The sequence below is a fragment of the Canis lupus genome, chromosome 17, assembly GCF_003254725.2.
Source record: "Canis lupus dingo isolate Sandy chromosome 17, ASM325472v2, whole genome shotgun sequence".
In the NCBI taxonomy this organism is placed as follows: domain Eukaryota; kingdom Metazoa; phylum Chordata; class Mammalia; order Carnivora; family Canidae; genus Canis; species Canis lupus.
Genome location: NC_064259.1, coordinates 57,542,402 through 57,564,354, shown reverse-complemented (window position 1 = coordinate 57,564,354; position 21,953 = coordinate 57,542,402). Strand labels below are relative to the sequence as shown.

Below are 21,953 nucleotides of genomic sequence, written 5' to 3'. Positions count from 1 at the left end.
ATGTGATTTTGTTTATCCATTCATTAACTGATTGATATTTGGATCATTTCTACTTTTTGTCTAGTATAAACAGTGCTCTTCTGAACATTTGTGGTCAAGTCTTTGTGTGGACATATGTTTTCATTTCCCAAGACTATGACTGCTTTATTTTAACTTTTGGAGGAATTACCCAATTGTTCTCCAAAGCTGCTACACCATTTTACATTCCTGCCAGCAATGGGGATAGTAAAAAGGTTCCAATTTCTCCACAGCCTCACCACCAATTATTATTGTGTCCTTTATCATAGCCATTTTAATGAGTGTAGAGTGGTATTTGATTTACATTTCCCTAACAACTACTACATTGTTAGTAGTCTTGTCGTCATTGTTGCAATCATTGTAATGTCAGCAGTCTTAGAGTTGATACCCTTGTTGTTTGTTGCTTGGGTGGAAAAAAGGAAAAAACTAATTTTTTCACATCTTTTGACAGTTTACAAAGCATTGTCATATCTGCTAACTCATTTGATTCCTGTAAAAACATTGTGAAATAGGATAGGGATTATTATTGTCAGTTTATGAATGAAGAAACTGACTGTAGTAAAAGGACTTGTCGCAGGTTATACAATTGATAAATAGAGTAGCTCTTCTCTGAACCTACGTCTTTCACTCCTCATCTCCTCCTCTGACCTCCACATCATGTTGCCATGTTGAAGAATTTCAGGGTCCACGTTCAGGATAACTCAGACTCTTTCTTTGTCTTACATGGTAGACCCAGCAGGTTACAAGTATATGATCGATGACTTCTACCATATTTAATATTAGCTGCCATGTAGTGACAGTTTTTTCATACATTTTTACTGGCTCTCCAACTTTCTCTTATATTTGGATAAATATCTTCCAGACCTTTCCAGCTCTCCCCCAGGGCCTTATGGTCAAGAAATGTATGTATTTCGATCCGAGGAGAGATTCAAATCCCCACCCATCCTACCTCCTCACCTTCTTCAAGTTATTCTTAACAAGGACACTAATATTTCTGTGAGTATCCTAAGAGAATTGCTGGGGCATGTTGGTGTTACTAGGACTGTTTGAGCCAAAGTTAGTAATCCTAAAGGTTGGGATTATTACAAAGCTGTGTTGAGAATATAAATCATACATATCAATAGCATTAAAGATTCCTTTTTCCAAGTCTGAATTGTGACTTGTCCAGGTACTGATATCAAAAGTCATAGTTATCGTCTGGGCCTAGGCCCAGAGCCATGGATTGCTAGAATCAATTTCTGGGACTTCTGTTCCAACACAAGATAAGGCACACTCACCATCTGGGGATATACAAAAGGAGTATAAGGGGTTTGGGTTGGGTTTTTTTGGTCCATATAATTTACATCTCTAGTCAATTTACTTGATTCCCACTAAGATTATTTTTTGCCTCTTAACACAAATCTATATATGTTGTGGTCAAGATTTTTGTTTTAGCTCTGTTAAGGGAGATAAATAGAAGCGAAAGTACAGAGTTTCTGCCCTGGACTCAGAATTTCCTAATTCTCTGTAATGAGAACATAATGATTGATATATATTAGGTTGAGTGTATTATTTAAAAGAAATACATATTCTAGTATAGAGTTTCTCAACAGTTCCAAAGAGCTCTAAGGAAGAGTAAACTGTTTGCTTTAAAACTGTGCATTTAACCTTAGTCAGTGATTTTTTTTTTTTTCCTCCTTAGTGTGACCCAGCCTTGCTTCCTGAGCCCAATCATGTTATGCTGAACCATCTCTATGCATTGTCCATTAAGGTAAGTGGTGGGCCTGGCTCTTCCCAAAATGGGAAGGCAAGGGTAACAGATGTTCTCCGGTGGTTACTTGCCCTGCTACCTCACTGATGCTAAAGCTGGCTGTAATGGTCAAATTATAGGAAAAGAAGTTTCTTTTTTTTTTTTTTAAACTAGTAGATGGGTTTTTTGTTTGTTTGTTTTTAATCTTAGTCCCTATCCCGATGTTCTGGCTAGCTGAATTGCCCTGTGACTGAATGAACTTTTTTCTTCCTGCTTTCTTTTTGGATAGCTATAACCTTTGTACGACCTACTCAATTAAATTAGAGTTCATTAGCACTAGGATTTCATTTGCAGACAAAGCAAGTTTATCCTCTAGTTCAGAGACTGCTTGAATGTGATTTAGACATTTGACTTTTAAAGGTGGATGTGAGCTGCTTTTGGGTTCTTCAGTCATATACACTCACTGGCTCCATCGTTTTCTGCACCAGGTAAAGGAGAAATGTGACCAAATTTGCTCTGTCCCCTCCAATTCTAGAGTCCTTTTTAGTTTCTCTCATGCTTTAGAGTCTGGGTTGAAAATACACATTCAATCTTGTCATGTTTTTGTGGTTTGGCTTTTGGAATGAGGTTTTATAGCTCATAGGTTTATGAGCTCTGTAGTTACTGGACTAGGCTGATTATCATCACAATCACCTGGGAAATTTGTAAAACTACCATTCAAAGCCTACCTCCCCAGAGATTCTGAATAAGTGCATCTAGGATGGATCCCCAGTAATTGTTTTTTAAGCTGCTTATATTTCTTAGATGTGCATCCTGATTAGAGAGATCACTGATAGAGCTATCTTTAGCAGATTATGTAGTACTTTTCAAATATATATTACTGAATTTAATTTTTGTAATAACCTTGTGGGTAAGTATTATTTTTAACCCCTGTTTTATAGATAAAAGAAAATAAGGCTCAGAGAAGGTCATAATGCCAGTAAGTACCAGAGAGAGGACGGAGGTCCTCCTGTCCTCATTCCATGTTCTTTCCTAGAGATCACTGCTTCAGGTCTTTCCAAGTAGGTCTTTCTTTCACCTGCTTCTCATCTCTATCAAACCCTACCTGGAGTTGAATTTTTTACCTGCCTAACTTCTGTCATATTTAAGCTATGACCAGCATAGTCTGGTCATAGAAGGTTAATCTGAGAAGCATTCATTGTAGATAATACAGCATATGGGAAAATGGGAAGATGCATTGGTTTCTCAGTTGGATTTCCTGGAGCTCCGTGGGATCAGACTGATTATTGCCTCCTGTAACTGCTCCTTGGCTATCAACTGATACTCTCACAGGGCTACCATCTCCCATGTCATACTCTTGAGCTAACACAGCCAGGAAAAGAGTACCTCTTACTCTTCATATTGGTTCTAACCCAGGTCCAGGTCTTGATTACTGTGATTCAGCTTGGCCTTGACCCATTCCTGGTTCTGTCAGATTGTTTAGGCTGTTTGGAGTTGATCCATCGGATTGAGTGTCTTTCCAAAGAAGTTTTTGGGGTCCATTTTGTTCAAGGATGTAGAGGGATTCCTGAGTCTCCTTTTGATTAGAACGAACTTTTTAAGTCCATCCCTGGTATTAAGTGGAAATCAGACCTGCTTTGGGGCTTGGAAATGGGTGGGGAGGAAGGATCACTACCATTTCTTCTCATTGCATTTTAGACTTCCTTCTAAAAATTAATGTCAGGATATTTTTTTTTCCCATGCTAGTTTTAAGCCCAATATTCAATTTTGAAGTGGGGAAAGAAGTGAGGTAGGAGACTAATATTTCTTCACCTATTATGTGTCAGATACTGTGCCAGATACTCTCATATAATCATCAGAGCCACCTTCATGGTAGGTGTTGTCCTTTGTCACGATGAGAAAAAAGGCTTAAAGGCATAAGTAGATTACTCAGGGCCACAATAGAGAAGTCAGGATTGGAATTTAAGTTGAATTGACTCCCAAACCAACCTGTTTCTGTAATATCAACTGTCTCTGTTAAATGTGACAGACTGAGGGACTGATGGCTGGGGAAGAGCCGCTTATCATCCGAACTAACGAATTAGCTGCATGTTTTCTTTCCCTTGCAGGACAGTGTGATGGTCCTTAGTGCAACCCATCGCTACAAGAAGAAGTATGTCACTACTCTGCTGTACAAGCCTATCTGAAGGGATCCCTTCCTGGCTCCCAGGATTTAAGAGAAGCACCTCCCTTGCCTTTCTGGACTGGATCAGTCTTACTTAAGACTGGAAGGCTAATTTGCTTTGAGGCTGATATGTGTGTTTCAGAGCCTTTGAGTAGGATGCTCTGCTTTTGCATTTGATTGCAGACGAGAGCTTTATGAGTTCATGGAATTTATTTTTAAGAAAAAAAATTATATATATATATATATATAGACATATATATATACATCTATGAGAGGAAAGTTAATGGAAGCCTCCTAGCTAGATGTGTTCTCTCTGCCTATGGGGCCTCGCCAAGACCAGTTTGGGGGAGCTGCAGGAAGAACCATTAAAGGAAGCTTTTTTCCTAGAATGAATGAAGAGCCAACTCTCAGGATCCTTGTTGGGTAGAGATTTTACTGCTACCTTAGCTTTCCAAGGGATGGGCTCGTGCCAGACATCTGCCCTCCTTTCAGGGGCAGCTTTTCTTGCATGGGTTCTCTGTATTCCTAGAGTATGTGGCACAACCTGTGCTTTTTATACCAGATGCCCCGCAGGAACCCTTTTTCTTTTCATTTCACTTCACTTGTTGCTTTGATAACCTTCAGATCATTATCCCTTTCCTAACACAAAACTCACTGGCAAGTGACCCCTTCTTCCAAAGCTATGTGAGACGTGACCTACAGCACAGACTAGGGCTGACAGAAAGTCTCCTTTTCTGCCCAGCATAGGCCTGGGCCACTTTGTTACCACTTGTTTTAATTCCTAATAAGGAAAATATGTCTCAGCATTATAGGAAAGGCAGAGTGCAGAAGGTTGACTTCCTTGTTTTAGCTTAGTGCCATCATGGCTCAGGCTGTCCCAGCGCATTCCCATAGGTTTTCCCACCAGGCCTGGCCCTGCTTCCATATTTTCTTTCACAGATAGCATTGAAGGTAGGAGTGATACCAAGGAAAACTTTAATGTCTTTCATCCTTGGGAGATTTTTATGTGCCTACATTTTTCTTTAATTAAAAAATGCCTTTTCATTGTTCTTAAGAGACCGAATAGGAAAATTTTAGGCTCTTGATAAATGGTTCCCAAGATTTTCTTCAACAAGAAAGTAGTAAGTAGTCAAGCCTTCTGCAATCTGACATTAATGTGGCCAACCCTGTGCATGTCACTATGCTGAACACTGTTCTAGATACAAATTCAGGCTCATTTGGTGCCCCTAAAAAGATCCTTCAACTTAGAGACTCAATAGGCCAAGAAGCAAGAAAATCCCCCCAGGATTCCTAACCATGAACATTATCGCTTCCCTGCACCAAGTACAAACGGGATCGTTTTTTTTCTTTTTTAAAAGTGTTTGATGAAGAAGTGGGGTCAATGATTTTCATTTGTGGAATGAAAAGTAGCTATCCAGTCCAGTCTTGGGGTTCAGAGATAAAACTTTTTCCCAAGTATCTGTGGCTCTTCTATTACAGATAAATGCAAATCAAAACACTTAACACTGAAGGAGGCCAAACTTGATGCTCGAGAGATACCTGGACTGTTAGGATGTGTCCAGCCACACCAAAAGGGCGCCCATAGGTCAGTTTAGCTACCTCCTGTCTTTCCTATTCAAAGCTGATTATAGGGATCCCTGGGTGGCGCAGCGGTTTGGCGCCTGCCTTTGGCCCAGGGCGCGATCCTGGAGACCCGGGATCAAATCCCACGTCGGGCTCCCGGTGCATGGAGCCTGCTTCTCCCTCTGCCTGTGTCTCTGCCTCTCTCTCTCTCTCTGTGACTATCATAAATAAATAAAGATTAAAAAAAAAAAAAAAAAAAAAAAAAAAAAAGCTGATTATACAGTTGTCTTTGGGTGTGTAGACCTTAGATGCTGGGATGGAGGCAGTAGGGCACTGGGGTGGTTTTGCTGGGAATGTAAATTGCTGAGTGCTTTGAGGGTTACCTGATGAGAGTAGGTACTGCTTTAGCCACTCAAGGACCCTTCTGCAGTAAAAAGCTCTTGTGGGAAACCTTTTAGGGTCCCAAGCACTTTTTGAGTGGTGTGTTAAAAATCCAGGCCGAATCCTAATGTACTCTCAGGATCTACATTGTCTTTAGTTATACTATTGTTTTTTCCAATACCCATTAAATAAGTGGGCTACTTAGGAGAATTCAAATTCTTGTTACATGGAGGATTTTGTTACACTACTATTTCTTGTCAACAGTATTGAAGTATAATTGCCTATGTGTTCTGTATTAAAATTTTTACACAGATGTATCAGTAGAGTGGGACAGGAAAAGTTTCTCAGGCAAGAGGCTTCTGTGAACTAGCTCTGGCTCCAGTGACACTAGGTCTTGGTGCTTGTAGTCTTCATATCTTCCAAATCTGGATATGTGCAAAAAGGGTCAGTCTTCTAAATTCTTAGGTAATCTCCCAGCCAAATGTAAAATGAGCGCCTACCAGCCAGTATAGAAGAAGACTGGCAAAGGCAACTGGGTGATGCCTCCTTCAGCACTGTTCCTTCTCTGCCCTGCTAATATACCCTATGGCCCTGAGAAGCCCTATCACACATAGTCTGTCCCTAAGAAACAGTTCCAGAAGGTAGAGAGGGAAAGAGGAAGGTAGCCCAGAGTATAACCAACTCATTCTTTTATGTTAGTTAAAGGGATAGTTTATTTTCTGCAGAAGAGAGATTGGCAGATTTTGAAAATGAATAAAGGCAGAAAAAAAAAAAACCCTGCTCTTTTAGCCTTTAAAAAAAGTTTACTTTTCTGTGGGTTTTTTTGCTTATAGGAGTTTCACAGAGTCAAAGAAGAGTTAGAAAATCACTCTTTAGGAGGGCTAATCCTTCAAGGACTACAGCATGATTTGGGGGTTATGGGGAAAAGGAAGAGTGACTGAGCTGAGGAAGATACTAGAAAATTAAAGGCTTAACTCAGAACTAAAAATGGCCTTTTTGTTGTTGTTAATTAAATGAGATATAACATACTGGTATCCTTGTATCTCCGTGTACAGAACCTACTGTATAAAGCATCCCATTGTCTCTTTTTCCTTGTCTCTACCCTTTCTTCTATATTCTGCTTTACCTTCGTTTGTAAAACTGACTTTACTAGAGTCTCAGGTCAAACATTACCTAAAACAAATGTTAGTCATTTTGCTGGTAATGGTCATGGTTATTAGCTTGCATGAAGCTTAGAGTTGAATGGGATTGGGTCACTCTGTAACACCCACTATGGGCATACCTGGCCTCGAGTGTTGGCTTTTTTTTTTTTTTTTTTAACAATGCTTATATGGTAGAGAAACCCTGTAAAAGAAGAATCCAAGAAGAGATTCTGAGAGAATCATACAAACCCAGGCCTCCCTACAATTATTTCTTGTCTCTTGTATACCTAGTGGATCTGAGATAAAACCTTTGCAAAGTGTCAGTACTCTGTGTATGCTGCTAAAATGAAGTTAAGTTGGAATGAAGTGTTACCTCCAGACTGTGCTTATATTAATCTGGGTATAAATGAAGGAGACATACTAATGATAGAAATCTCTGCTTCTAACTGGGGAAATAGGGCTTTTAAAATTTTGACCTCATATGCAATGATATGCAATAGTCTATGTTGTATGTGTTTGCAAAATATTCTCAGAGATTTCTAAGTCCTCGTGTTCTAGTGATTCGGGGCATAGGCTTATGAGCAGATAGCACAGTTTGTTCGCACATTATTTGGGCTCATCCTTACAGCCAAGTCCTTGTGGTCTTCTATCAGGGACTGCTAGCTCCATGGGATAGAGCACCTGGGAGTGGTAGGGGTTACGGAGACTCTAGATCTAGGCATTTGTTTCTCCATAAGCACCCATCATAGTGGAAGGTTGAGGGGCTCTTGTTTCTGCAGTGAACCCAAATTTTTGGAGTAAAAGGGCCAAATCTATTTTTTAAAACTATAAGAAGAAGGAAAAGAGAGACAGAAATCTCAAGAGTCTGTTACTTAAGAAATCCAATTCTTAGCAATGGAATCCCTATAGGATTCAAATGTGGACTTTGTCTTGATTTGCTTTTCTCTATTGTGCTTTGAAGTGATTTGTTTCATTAAAAATGAAGTCTTTTATTAGTTCCAACACTAGTTGGAGTTGAATTAATCGTGTGTAGCACAGTGCTTTTGCAGTAAGATTGCTGTGAAATGCCAAACACTGTGGATTTTGTAGTCAGGTTAAATGGTCGAAGGATACCTACCTACCATAAGTATTATATTATGTATTTGATCAGATCATCTTCTTTTCTGTTCCTATTCACTGAACATTTACCTTACCTAGGTTACAGTTTTAGAACAGCCAAAGTTCACTGATGTCAGTTGGTCCTAATCTCCACACTGGGCCCCATATGTGAGACTTGTTTGAATTTTGGTAGATTGGAGGATGCTAGTTATTATTTCACTGAAGCATTTTGGATGAGTGCAGCTCTCATAAAAGGGGAATAAGACTATAATTTGGAAGAGAATTAAATACGTGAATCCTCCTTTAAATGGTGCTTTTTGTAACCTTTAAGTGCTGAGGTACAGAGCTGCTTCTCAGTATTCCACAAAGGATTGGCATACAAGAATGGATTTTAAAGCTTTTCCCCAAATGTAATTTGTTACTGGACTATGTGATGTAACACATACAGAAATGTGAGGTTTTTTCCCATAAAACTGTTGAATAAAGTATTATACAGCAATAATACTTGAGTTCTTCATGGGTCACTAATTATATTATAAAGATCTATCTGCTTTGGTAGTCTCAGAACCACACAAACACCTCTGGGTAAAGAGAGAAGTTGTAGGTGTAGGACACAAATCATCCATCTGCTACTTCTCCTCTTTTTGTTCCAGGCTATGCCATTATTAACTAAAGGAATGCAAACTCAGTGATGTGAAATTTGGCATGTTCTGTAAATCTGCATACTTAGCTGTTACACTGTGCTAGATTTGCTGAGACCCTAGACTAAGGGTTTTCACCCCTATCTGTACATTCATACCACCTATGCAGGTTCTGTAAAAATACTGATGTCCCATCAACTACTTCATCCCTAATTAAATGGAAATATCTGATATGGGATCTAGGCATCTGTATTAAAGCCCCCAGATGATTCAAATGCACATCCAGGATGAGGATCCTCCCTACTTATTCTTACTATCAGACAGATACTTCACTATATATGAAAGCAGATTATGTGCTTCATTCTGACAGAAAATCACTCTCCTTGAATGGCTTTGTTCTTGATGGAAACAGGGTAATTTTGGCTTCCATCGCTTTATTTCACAGAGTTCTTACATAGCTGACCTCTGGACTTTTCCTAAAACAACATAGACTCCACTGTATTTGCCACTCTACAGCATCTAACATGGGTTAAATTTCTTTGAGGGAGACCCAGAGAAAGGACACTGGGAGTGGTTAGCGAAAAGAGTAGAGGAGGTGATAGAGAAGTGAAGTATGAAGGGGTGAAGTGGGGCAAGTGATGAAGACTGGTGGTTGCAGAAACAGAACAAACCTTAACCTCAACCCCCAGGAGCAGATCAAAAACTAACTGCAGACAAGGCACAGTGCCAGATGTGATGTGGACTAGCCTCTGACAGAATGCTCTCCTAAACATGCACCCTGGTCACTGAAATGGCATGGCATCAGAATTCTATCAAAGCCCAAACTTGCATTGGTGTGTGCTTCCTGAAGCATTTCTCTCTGGCCCACTTGGCTGGGGTCTTAAATTCCTTCCAGAGTCCCCTTGTCCTCTGTCCTGTCACTTATAACACAGGATGTTCAAAGACATCCTGAATCTCTCCCCTCCTTCATCCAGCAGAACATATGCAAGTCTTGAGTACCTCCTCTCTTTCCTCAACACATTCCTTGGCCCCAGGGCACTTACACTGGCTCAAGATGAATTTTCTCCATGCTCTCCTACCAGTTAGAATTATTCAGGCACTCAATTGTGCTCCGAAGGAGACTTCTGTCATGAGAGTTTTCTCTTTTCATTGACTTCCTAGGGAGCAGGGCAAGGTTCTCTGTCAGAAGACCTAAAGTCCATATGATTTATGATATGTTTAAACCATAAGCAGGTTTTAACAAACTTCTCTACTACTTCTGAACTAGTTTAACTTCACTACAGCTTCCAAAGCCCACCTTCCTGATAGATTATGATAAGAACATCAGGTAGGAATACTAAGCCCCTGAAATAGCCACCAAGATTACTGCAGACCTGTGTAGCTGGATCTTAGGGGAAGCCTTAACCCCAGGTCGACTGATTCCTCAAAACTATGACCTATACCCTAGCTTAGTTCTTGTTTCCAGAAATCTTCATTATAGATTACAATAGTTCTGGGTCACAACACAAAAGTTAGGTGTTGAGATCAGGTAGTGGGAGGGTGTTGCATTCAGTTGGATCTCAGAAAATATTTTGGGGGGTCGGGAGACAGGCTGAGGATATTTTGGATGTTTGGGGTTTTCTGTTTTATCCACAAATGGAAACATTTCTGCCAACCTGAAGATAGTGTTTCTGTTTCTCCCCCAATTAGCAGATCTGGTTTATAGGTTATCTAGGAGAGTGACCTAGAGTTAGGATATCTGGGGACAGAATAGAGGAATTTGACAATCCGGGGATCTACCTATATAAAGAGCCAGACTGAGCTTAGAACTTCTAGCTATAAAAGAGAACTATAGCAGCAACCAGGTCTAGATGAACTCAAGTTCATGAAACAAGGTAGAACTGTCCAAGATGAACTGAGATCACTAGTTATTCCCTGTAGCAGTTGCTGATGCTGCGCATGGACTGAAGACTGAACTTTGCCCAGGCAGAGGATATCTGATGGGATAAAGTAAAACCAACAAAGCTCTTAGTGTCATGTAGCGGTAAAGGGATGACTTGAAAACTTGAGGGACTTCAGATGCATTGTTACTTTTCCCCAAAGGATACTTACTGAGGTCTGAACTTACATGGGATGCTTAAGAGCTAGCACAAAGGGGTGGCTCAGTCAGTTGAGCATCTGACTCTTAATTTTGGCCCAGGTCATGATCTCAGAGTCCGTAGGAAGTCGGCTTCTTCCTCTGCCTCTGTCCCTCCCCACCACTAGTGCACACTCTTGCATGCACTAGTTCTCTCTTTACCAAATAAATAAAATGTTTAGAAAAAAGAAATATCTATAGGAATACAAAGACATGCTGCAGTCAACAAGGTAAACAGTCACAATATTTGATATCCAATCAAAAATAACCAGGAGACTTTTGTTTCTCATCAAAATAACAGGGACTAGATTTACCCTCCCACCTAAAACAATGAGCCATCCAGACGGAATATATGAAACAATGGTTTTCAGTGAAACCAAGCAGTAAAGAACAGTGATCCTTGAAATATGGGAAACAAATGAAATGCACCCTTTAATTGCCTAAGTGGACTTCCTTGAGAATTTCCAGGCTGGTGAACTGCCTGAGTTGAGGACACAGAGCTAAGAGTCTTCAGAATCCAACTCTGCTAGAAGCACAGGGTAGAGTACTAAGGAAAGAGAGCTACACACAGATAGAGTTTTTTTTTTTTTTAAGATTTTATTTATTCATGAGAGACACAAAGAGAGAGAGAGAGAGAGGCAGAGACATAGGCAGAGGGAGAAGCAGGCTCCATGCAGGGATCCCGATGTGGGACTCAATCCCGGGACTCCAGGATCATACCCTGGGCCGAAGGCAGGTGCTAAACCACTGAGCCACCCGAGGATACCCAGATAGAACTTAATCAGCAGAGAGTTCCTTTGTGTATTCAGCAGAGTACTGACCAATGCACATGCAAAAAGACACTTTCTGAGTCTAGATAAAGAACAATCAGAAAGAATAAAGAGAATAGCACCCAGACCTCATACAGGGCCAGGAATAGTCTCTGCTCCTACCAGCCTGGTAAACTTCATAATTTGTGGAATAATGAGTACAATACTCAGCAGAGTCTTGCCTTAGTTGGGGAACAATTAACCCAAAACAAAATGCTTGTGGTAGGCAGACTAATGGCCCTCCAAAGATGTCTATGTCCTAATTCCCATAATCTATGAATATGTTGGATCACATGCCAAAAGGAAACTAAGATTGCAGATGGAATTAAGTTTGCTAATCAGTTGACCCTAAAATGGGCGGGGGGGAGGGGTTGACTCTGGATTATTCGGGTGGATGGACCCAATCTAATAAGTGCAAAAGGGAGGTCAGAGTGATATAATATGAAAAGGACTCAACCTGCTCTTGTTGGTTTTGAAGATCGAAAAAGAAGACCGAAGCCAAGGAATGTGCATAGCTTCTAAGAGTTAGAAAAGACAAGGAAATGGATTATCCCATGGAGCCTCCAGAAAAACAAAAACAAAAACACAGACATCTTTATTTTATTCCAGTGAGAACAATTTTGGATTTATAAACTACTGTAAACTAATAAATCTGTGTCATTTTAAGGCATTAAGTTTGTTGTAATTTGTCACAGCGGCAATAGAAAATGAATACAACACTGCTATCATCTCACCTAACATCTCAAATGCAAAAGCCATGGGATCAAGCTGCTTCCAAGTAATTTAACTCATCCTATAACAAAGCTAAAGAATATATACAAAAAAAAATAAAAACCTGCAAAAATATCCTGTACCAATCAAGACAAAACTTACAATGTCTGACATTGAATTTTAAAAATGTGAGCTATTCAGAGAAATAGGATGATCAAACCATAAAGAGAAAAAAAAATCAATCAATTCAAAATGACTCAGAATTGACACAAGAGGTTAGAAATCGCAGACAATGAAAGTGGAAAAATTATTTTATATTCCATACGTCAAAAATATAGAGAAGAGACTGAATATTTCTTGAAGATTTATTTTAGAGAGAAAGCGTGCATGAGTCAGGGGAGAGGTAGAGGGAGTAAATCTCAAGCATATTTCTTATTGAGCACAGGGAGCCCAACACTGGGCTTGATCCCATAACCCTGAGATCATGACCTGAGCCGAAATTAAGAGTCAGATGCTTAACCAACTAAACCACACAGCTGCCCCTGAACGTTATAAGTAGAGATATATCAGATACGATTTTCAACTTTAGAGATGAAAACTACAAATCATTAGAGGAAAAACACACTAAATGGAATAAGCATTAGATTAGACACTACAACAGAAAGATCAAACCTGAAGATATAGAAACTACACAAAATAAAACAGGATGAAAAAAGGCTTGTAAAAATGAATAGAACATCAGTAAATTGGGGAAAACTTTAACATAATAATTAGAGTCCCCAAAAGAGGTAATAGGAAGAGGAACAGAACAAGTATTTGAAGAAATAGTGACAGATTTTCCTCAAATTTGATGAAAACCATAAAGCCACAGATCCAAATAGCTCAACAAACCCAAGCATAAGATTTTTTTAAAAAAACACACCAAACTAAGACAAATCACAATCACATCTTTCAAAACCTATTATAAAGAGAAAGATGTAAAAGAAACCTAAGGGAGGAAAAAAGACTAGTTATATAAAGAGGAACAGGGATCCCTGGGTGGCGCAGCGGTTTGGCGCCTGCCTTTGGCCCAGGGCGCGATCCTGGAGACCCGGGATCGAATCCCACATCGGGCTCCCGGTGCATGGAGCCTGCTTCTCCCTCTGCCTGTGTCTCTGCCTCTCTCTCTCTGTGACTATCATAAATAAATAAAAATTAAAAAAAAAAAAAAAGAGGAACAAAGATAAGGATGCAACAGAGTTTTCATCAGAAATAACACAGGTTAGGGCAGCCCGGGTTGCTCAGCGGTTTAGCGCCTGTCTTCAGCCCAGGGTGTGATCCTGGAGTCCTGGGATCGAGTCCCACATCAGGCTCCCTGCATGGAGCCTGCTTCACCCTCTGCCTGTGTCTCTGCCTCTCTCTCTCTCTCTCTCTCTCTCTCTCTCTCTCTGTCTCTCATGAATAAATAAATAAAATCTTGAAAAAAAAAAAAAAAGAACATGTTAGAACACAGTGGAAGAATATCTTTAAAGTACTAAAACAACAACAACAACAAAACCTGTCACCTTGAACTATTTACCCAGAGAAAATATGTTTCAAAAAAGGACTTTTTCCTGGAGGGTATTATGCTGAGTGAAGTAAGTCAGTCGGAGAAGGACAAATATTATATGTTCTCATTCATTTGGGGAATATAAATAATAGTGAAAGGGAATATAAGGGAAGGGAGAAGAAATGTGTGGGAAATATCAGAAAGGGAGACAGAACGTGAAGACTGCTAACTCTGGGAAAGGAACTAGGGGTGGTAGAAGGGGAGGAGGGCGGGGGGTGGGAGTGAATTGGTGACGGGCATTGGGGGTTAGTCTGTATGTTAGTAAATTGAACACCAATAAAAAATAAATCTAAAAAAAAAAAAAAGGACTTTTTCTTACAGTAAAAAACTGAAAGAGTGACTTCTGCCTGGAAAGTTGGATAACACATACTAATAATTCCTATTCTTCCAAGTACTCCTAAAACCTTGGATATTATATATAAAACAAACATAAGAAGACAAACAAACAAACAAACAAAAACATAAGAAGATCCTGAAAGACAGAAAAGGGCAGGCTGACTAGGGACCTCAGGATGCAAGGAATGAGACAATGATGAGTTCCCTGATCTCTCTAGTATGGACTAGCAAAGCGGCTGCCTAGCAAGACACAGAGGCCATTCAGAGAACAGTAAGGAGGCACTCCTACCCTCCCAGCCTGGAGGTGTAGGATATCAGGGGGACCTAATGGAGAGCTATAATTCCCATCCGTCCTGAATTAACACAGAGTCCCCTCTTGGGTGTCAGTAAGGCTGAGTGGAGAACCTAGACTTCTACCCCACCAACACCCTCACCTTAACTCCGTCAGAGGAATCTAGTGAAAAAAGCCTTGAGGAAGATCCAGAGTCTCATGACATAATGCTCAAACTATCCAGGTTTCAAACAAAAGTTACCTATCACATCAAGACCAGGAAGGGTTCAACTTGAATGGGAAAAGACAACTAGTATATAAAAACAATAAAATGACACAGATGTTAAAATTATCTGACAAGGATTTTAAAGCAGCTGTCATAAACATACTTCAATGAACAACTACTAACACACTTGAAACAAATGAAGTAAAGGAAGTCTCATCAAAGAAAAAGAAAATCTCAGTAAAGAATAAAAGATATAAAGAAGAAACAAATGGAAAGTTTAGAACTGAGAAATACAGTAACTAAAATAAAATATCAATAGATTGACTCAACAGCAGAATGGAGGAAACAGAGGAAGAATCAATGAAATGGAAGATAGAACAACAGAATCAACAACAGAGAGAAACTAAAAAAGAAATTAACAGAGCCTCAGAGAACAGTAGGTCAATAATAATAATAATAATAATAATAATAATAAAAACTAACATGCCTGTTATCAGAGTCCCAGGAGAGAAGAGTGTGGGGCTTAAAAAGTACTCAGAAAAATAATGGCTGAAAATTTTCCCAAATTTGGCAAAAGACATAAATCTGCAGCTTCCAGGAGATCAAACCTTAAACAGGATAAACCCAAAGAAATACATAAAACTCATCATAGCCAAACTTCTGAAAACTAAAGGGGAACAAACAAACCACTTGAAACACAGTGAAAGACATGACACATAGAAGAAAGAAACCATTTGAATGACAAAAGACTTCTCAAAACCATGGCAGCCAGAAGATGTGGCACAACATTTTTCAAGTGCTAAAAGAACTGTCATCCCAGAATGGCATAGCTAGTGAAAATCATACTGCATTTCACAAAGTTTTATATTTTATGTTTTCATATTTGTTCAGTTCAAGGAAGTTCTATCATCCCCTCTACTTTTTCTTTGATCTATGGAATATTTAGAAGTGTTTTATTTAGTTTCTAAATATTTGAGAATTTTCCATGTCATATGTCTTGTTACTGAGTTCTAATTTAATTCCATTGCAGCAATAAAGTATATTTTATTTGTTTGATAAAACATATTTTGTATGACTTGAATCCTTTTAATGAGACTTGTATTATGGCCCAAAACATGGTCTAACTTGGTAAATGTTCCATGTGTACTTTGGAAGAATATGTTCTCTGCTCTCTTGGATGGAGTATTCTATAAATGTCAACTAGGAATCTTGGTTTATGGTATTTTTAGGTCTTCTATTCCTTACTGATATTATGTCTGTTTGTTCTGCCAGTTACTGAGAAAGGGCGTTAAAATCTCTGACAATAACTGTAAATTTGTTGATCTCTTCTTGCAGTTTTATCAGTTTGATTTTGTGTAATTTGAAGCTCTATTATTCATTGCTTAACATTTAGAATTTGTATGGGCTCTGAATAATTGACCCCATTATCAGGTTTAATGAATGACTCTCTTTGGTCCTAGTAATATTTTTTGGTCTGAAATCTACTTTGTCAGATATTAATATAGCCACTCCAACTTTCTTCTTTTTACTGTTAGCATAATTTATATTTTTCCATCTTTACTCTTTTTTTTTTTTCATTTGGGGGGTATAGTTGATACCCAATGTTACATTAGTTTCAGGTGTACAACATAGTGACTCAATATCTCTATACCTTATGCTATGCTCATCACAATTATAACTACTACCTAATACCATGCAACATTATTACAATATCATTGACTATATACCCTATGCTGTATCTTTTACTCCCGTGACTTATTCATTCCATAACTGGAAGCCTGTATCTCCCACTCCCCTTCACCCATTTTGTCCATCCCCCCCCCCGCCACCTGCCCTGTAGCAACCATCAGTTTGTCCTCTGCATTTCTAGGTTTGATTCTGCCTTTTGTTTGTTTATTCCCTTGTTTCATTTCTTTGATTCTATATAAGAGTGAAATCATATGGTATTTGTCTTTCTCTGTCTAATTTATTGCACTTAGCTTAATACCTCTTAGGGCCATCCATGTTGCCACAAATGGAAAGATCTCATCCTTTTTATGGTTGTGTAATATTACATTACACACACACACACACACACACACCACATCTTTTTTTTAAAAAAAAGATTTTATTTATTCATGACAGAGAGAAAGGCAGAGACACAGGCAGAGAGAGAAACAGGCTCCATGCAGGGAGTCCGATGTGGGACTGGATTCTGGGACTCCAGGATCACACCCCAGGCCTAAGACGGCGCTAAACCGCTGAGCCACCGGGGCTGCCCACCACATCTTCTTTATCTATCAACACTTAGGTTGCTTCTATATCTTGGCTACTGTGAATAATGCTGCAACAAACAGGGATGCATATATTTTTTTTTGAATTAAAAATTTATTTGGGTAAATAATTAACTTGAGAATTTTTATAAACTTAATTTTGCTAAAACTATAAAATTTCTAGAAAAATACATAGAAAATCTTAATGACTTTAGGTTTGGTAAAGATTTCTTAAATATTACATAAAAACACAAACAATAAAAGAAAAAGTCAACAAATTAGACCTTACAAGTTAGAAACTTTTCCCTTTAAGAGGATACTTTTTTTTTTTTTTTTTTTTTTTAAGAGGATACTTTTTGAAAATAAAAGACAAGTCACAGACTGGGAAAAAATATTTGCCAAATATATATTTGACAAAATTCTTATATATATAAAGAGTTATTATATATAAAGAGCTCTTGCAACTAAATAATGAGAATATAAATGGGGTGCCTGGGTAGGTCAGTCATTTGAGCATCCAAACCTTGATTTCAGGTCAGGTCATGATCTTGTAGTCTTGGGATCAAGTCCCGAGTGTCAGGCTCTGTGTTCAGTACAGAGTCTGCTAGAGATTCTCTCTCTCTCTCTCTTTCTAAAATAAATAAATATTTTTTAAAAGAATATAAATAACACAAACAAAAAGGGCAAAACATTTTAACAAATGTTCACCAAAGAATGTATAATAAGGGGAAATAAGCACACGGAAAGATACTAAGCATCATTAGTCATTAAGAAAATGGAAATTAAAACCAAAATATGCCAGTACATGCCCACTAGAATGTCTGAAATTTAAAAACCTGACCATGTCAAGTGCTGATGAGAATGTGGAACAACTAGAACTCTTACACACTCTAGTGGGAATGTAATGGATACAGATACTTTGGAAAACAATTTGGTGATTTCTTTAAAATTTCAACTATTATATGAGCCAGCTATTCTACTCCTATTTACTCAAGATAAATGACAGTATATGTTCACACAAAAACTTATACATAGCAATTTTTGGTTACAGTTACAAACAGAAAAGAAATCAAATGTCCTTCAACAAGCAAATGAATTTAAAAATTGTGGCTTATCCATACAATGAAATACTATTCAGCAATAAAAGGAAACAACTTCTGATACAGGCAAATATTAATCAGGATTCTTCACAAAGACAGAACCAATAGGAAATATAGATGTAAATATATACATGTTTGTATACAAACAAATATATATATATATATATATATATATATATATATATATATATATATATATATAATGGGAATTGGCTCATGTGGTTTGGAGGCCAAGAAATGCCACAGTCTGTTCTCTATACAATGGAAACCCAAGCCAGGAAAGCCAGTGATATAATTCAGTCCAAGTTCAAATGCCCAAGAACCAGGAGCTCCGCTGCCTGAGGACAGGAAAAGATGGATGTCCTAGACCAAGAAAAGAGAATGAACTCTCCCTTCTTTTGCCTTTTTGTTCCATTCATGCCATCAAAAGATTGGATGATGTCTACCCACATTGGTGAGGGTGGATGTCTTTACTCAGTCTACTGAATCAAATGCTAATCTCTTCCATAAAGATCCTCACAGACACACACAAAAATAATGTTTTACCAGCTATTTGGGCATCCCTTAGCCCACCACAGCATAAAATTAACTACCACAACATAATAACATGGTTAAAACTCAAAATCATTATGCTGAGCAAAAGAAGCCAAACAGAAAAATAGCATAAAGCATATATTGTATGATCCAGAAATCAGATCAATGATTACCTGGGGAGGTATGTGAATAGTAGAGATAGTAGAGATAGGAGAGAGGGAGAGATTACAAAAGAGCAAGAGGAAACCTTGGGGGAAGATAATATGTTCATTATCTTGATTGTGGTGATGCTTTATATATATATATATATACACATCAGTATGTACTTTAAATAAATGTAGTCAATGATGTGTTAATTATACCTCAATAAAGCATAAAAAAGTTTAAAAAGCAAAAAAAAAGTGATGGTGCAATAAATGTTTTTTGACAAACAAAAACAGGAAATTCAACACCAGCACAGATGTTACAAATATATTAAAAGAAATTTTTATGAGAGGTGCTTGGATGGCTCAGTGGTTGAGCATCTGCCTTTGGCTCAGGTCATGATCTTGGAGTCCTGGGACTGAGTCTCACATCAGGCTCCCTGCAAGGAGCCTCCATCTTCCTCTGCCTATGTCTCTGCCTCTCTCTCTATGTCTCTCATGAATAAATAAATAAAATATTTTAAAAAGTAATTTTTATGAAATAATGAAAAGAGAGAATTCTAGTTGGAAACACAGCAATGTAGAATGGAATGAGGAATACTGGAAAAAGTAGATACATGGGTATAAAAAATTTAATGACTTCAGGAATTGACAACAATAGTTTGTCAACAATAATGCAAAAGGGAGAAGTGGATAAAAGTAGTTACAGTTTTCTAAGATTCTAGCAGTATTGTGAAACTAATCTTTTGTATAAAAATATAATAAATCAGGGCACTGGGAGGGCTCGGTTAAGCATTTGATTTTTTATTTTGGCTCAGGTCATGATCTCAGGGTTGTGGAATTGAGCCGTGTTTCAGGCTCTATGCTCAGTGTGGAGTCTGCTTGAGATTCTTTCTCTCTCTGACCCTCCTGCTGTCTCTCTCAGATAAATAAATAAATATTTAAAAATACATATAATAAATTAACAATACATGTTAATATTTCTACAGTAAGCTCTCAAAGAATAGTAAATGTTAGCAAGTTAATAGGAAAACAATGTAGTAACATAAAATATTTATCTAATCCAAAAGAAAGCAAAGGAATAGAAAGGGGAATATAAAATAGATGATATATAGAGAGAAACCAAGTAATAAAGTGGTAGATATAAACCCAGCTATAACAATAATTACATTCAATTTCAGTGAACTAAAATCTTCAAGTAAAATATAAAGATTAGCAGACTATGTAAGAAAAAACCTCGCCCTTAAGAAAAGACTCTGTCCCTGAGAAAATAAGTATTTTTGTTTAATTTTATGGCTCTTCTATAAGAAAATAACTTCATATACATGCTCAGGAAAAGATAGAGAGGGTCTTATGGAATATTTGATTTTTCCAGCAACATTCTCAAGCTCACATACCCTGATCCATTTGGGAAACAGGTGAGTGTCAGACCTGGAGAGTGTTAGATTCTTAACTTATGTGAGAGAAGAGATAATTTTCTCCAAATATCTTGTTTTCTTTCTAGCAGAATAAGCCTATCTCTGCCTGATACTGCTGTTCTCATATATATATAGATTCTGTTGAAAACACTTTTAAGGTCCTTAAAGTCACACATTATATATGGTCAACTCTGTGTCCTTATAACTATATAACTATAACTTATAATTTGTAGAACAACACTTTACCCATTGGATCTCAGTAAGTGCCTGAATTGAGTTCTAAGTTAAAGTCCCAAAATAGATGAGCAAAGATGCTATGTTTGCAGAATCAGATGCATAAATAGTTAATAACAGATTAGTTTATCACATTCCTTAGAGAGGCAAGGCAGTTGAGTGACTGTAGTAGAAATCAGTAATCTTGGATTTTGATCCCAGTTTTACCCTACAGTACTTTATTCCTTTGTACCTCAGGATTTTTTTTAAAAAATTGTTTGTTATTCCCTTTCATTTTATTTTAATTTTTCATTACGGTAATTGCATTCTTTAATCTCCATCCCCTATCTCCCCCACCTCCCCGCATTTCTCCTCTCCGGTAACCATCAGTTTGTTCTCTATAATTAAGTCTTTCTTGGTTTGTCTCTCTTTTATTTTCCCTTGCTCATTTGTTTTGTTTCTTAAATCCCACATGAGTGAGATATTCGTCTTTATCTGACTGACTTACTTTGCCTAGCATTATACTCTCTAGCTCCATCCATCCATGTTGCAAACTCAGGCTTTTTTTAAACTGAAAAGTGAGATCTATCTTCTCAGGAAAATGATGAAGATTGCATTTACTTTGAGGTTGGGAATATCAGAGTGAAACTGAGAGCTAACTGGAAAGCAGTTAGCTTCTCAGGAAGAAGATACATTATCACTCATCACTGTGGGAATGCTCCAATTACATAACTCATTAAATATGCCTCTCTTTTCTTCCAGCTGACTGGCTAAGGCAGATACATTAGCTTCGACATCAGCAGTTCCTGGAGATCTTGGCAGTACTGTCTGCACTGAGCCAGCCCAGAGCTCAGGTGCTGGGGGAATCTAGAGGCTGAAGTCTGCCGGAGACTGTGAGACTCTCTTCCATATGAGAGTCCAGGAGACAAGTCATTCAGCTATTAGAAGAAGCAGGTGTGGAGATCAGAAGAGTCAATAAGGTCATCTCCCAGACATCACTGGGCACTTTTTTTCAAACTCTGCATTTTTTTTTTTTTATTCACATTGCTGTAACAGCACTTTGTATGCTATTTGACAAATGATGGCTTCGAGACAAAGGGTGCCTCAAGAGCTGGGGTAATGTCTATTTTTGTTCTATTTTGAAAGGTGTAACTGGCTTCCTCCCCCCTTTAAAATTATTCACTTAAACAGTTATACATAACATAAAATTGACCATTTTAACAATTTTTTAAATTTTTTTTATTTATTTATTTATGATAGTCACAGAGAGAGAGAGAGAGGCAGAGACATAGGCAGAGGGAGAAGCAGGCTCCATGCACCGGGAGCCCGACGTGGGATTCGATTCCGGGTCTCCAGGATCGCGCCCTGGGCCAAAGGCAGGCGCTAAACTGCTGCGCCACCCAGGGATCCCCATTTTAACAATTTTTATGCATACAGTTCAGTGGTGTTAAGTACATTCACACTGTTGTGCAATCATCATTCCCATCCATCACCAGAATT

At 38.2% G+C, this 21,953-nt stretch overlaps 1 protein-coding gene across 12 annotated transcripts in view; it reads left to right on the top strand.

The window, feature by feature from the left end:
* Positions 1-21,677, top strand: part of PRKAB2 (protein kinase AMP-activated non-catalytic subunit beta 2) — a 29,492-nt gene extending 7,815 nt beyond the window's left edge. For 2 of the 12 annotated variants that reach the window (XM_025453303.3, XM_049095311.1), the window contains exons 6-8: positions 881-1,014; positions 1,700-1,768; positions 3,856-8,597. In XM_025453303.3, the coding sequence (XP_025309088.1) occupies positions 881-1,014; positions 1,700-1,768; positions 3,856-3,933 (281 nt within the window). In that variant the 3' untranslated portion in view covers positions 3,934-8,597. Of the gene's footprint in view, positions 1-880; positions 1,015-1,699; positions 1,769-2,167; positions 2,236-2,688; positions 2,727-3,855; positions 8,598-12,139; positions 12,328-21,215 lie in introns of those variants that run through there. The other 10 variants (XR_007402847.1, XR_007402849.1, XR_007402848.1 and 7 more) reach the window with 10 other exon arrangements.
* Positions 21,678-21,953: the final 276 nt, after the last annotated feature.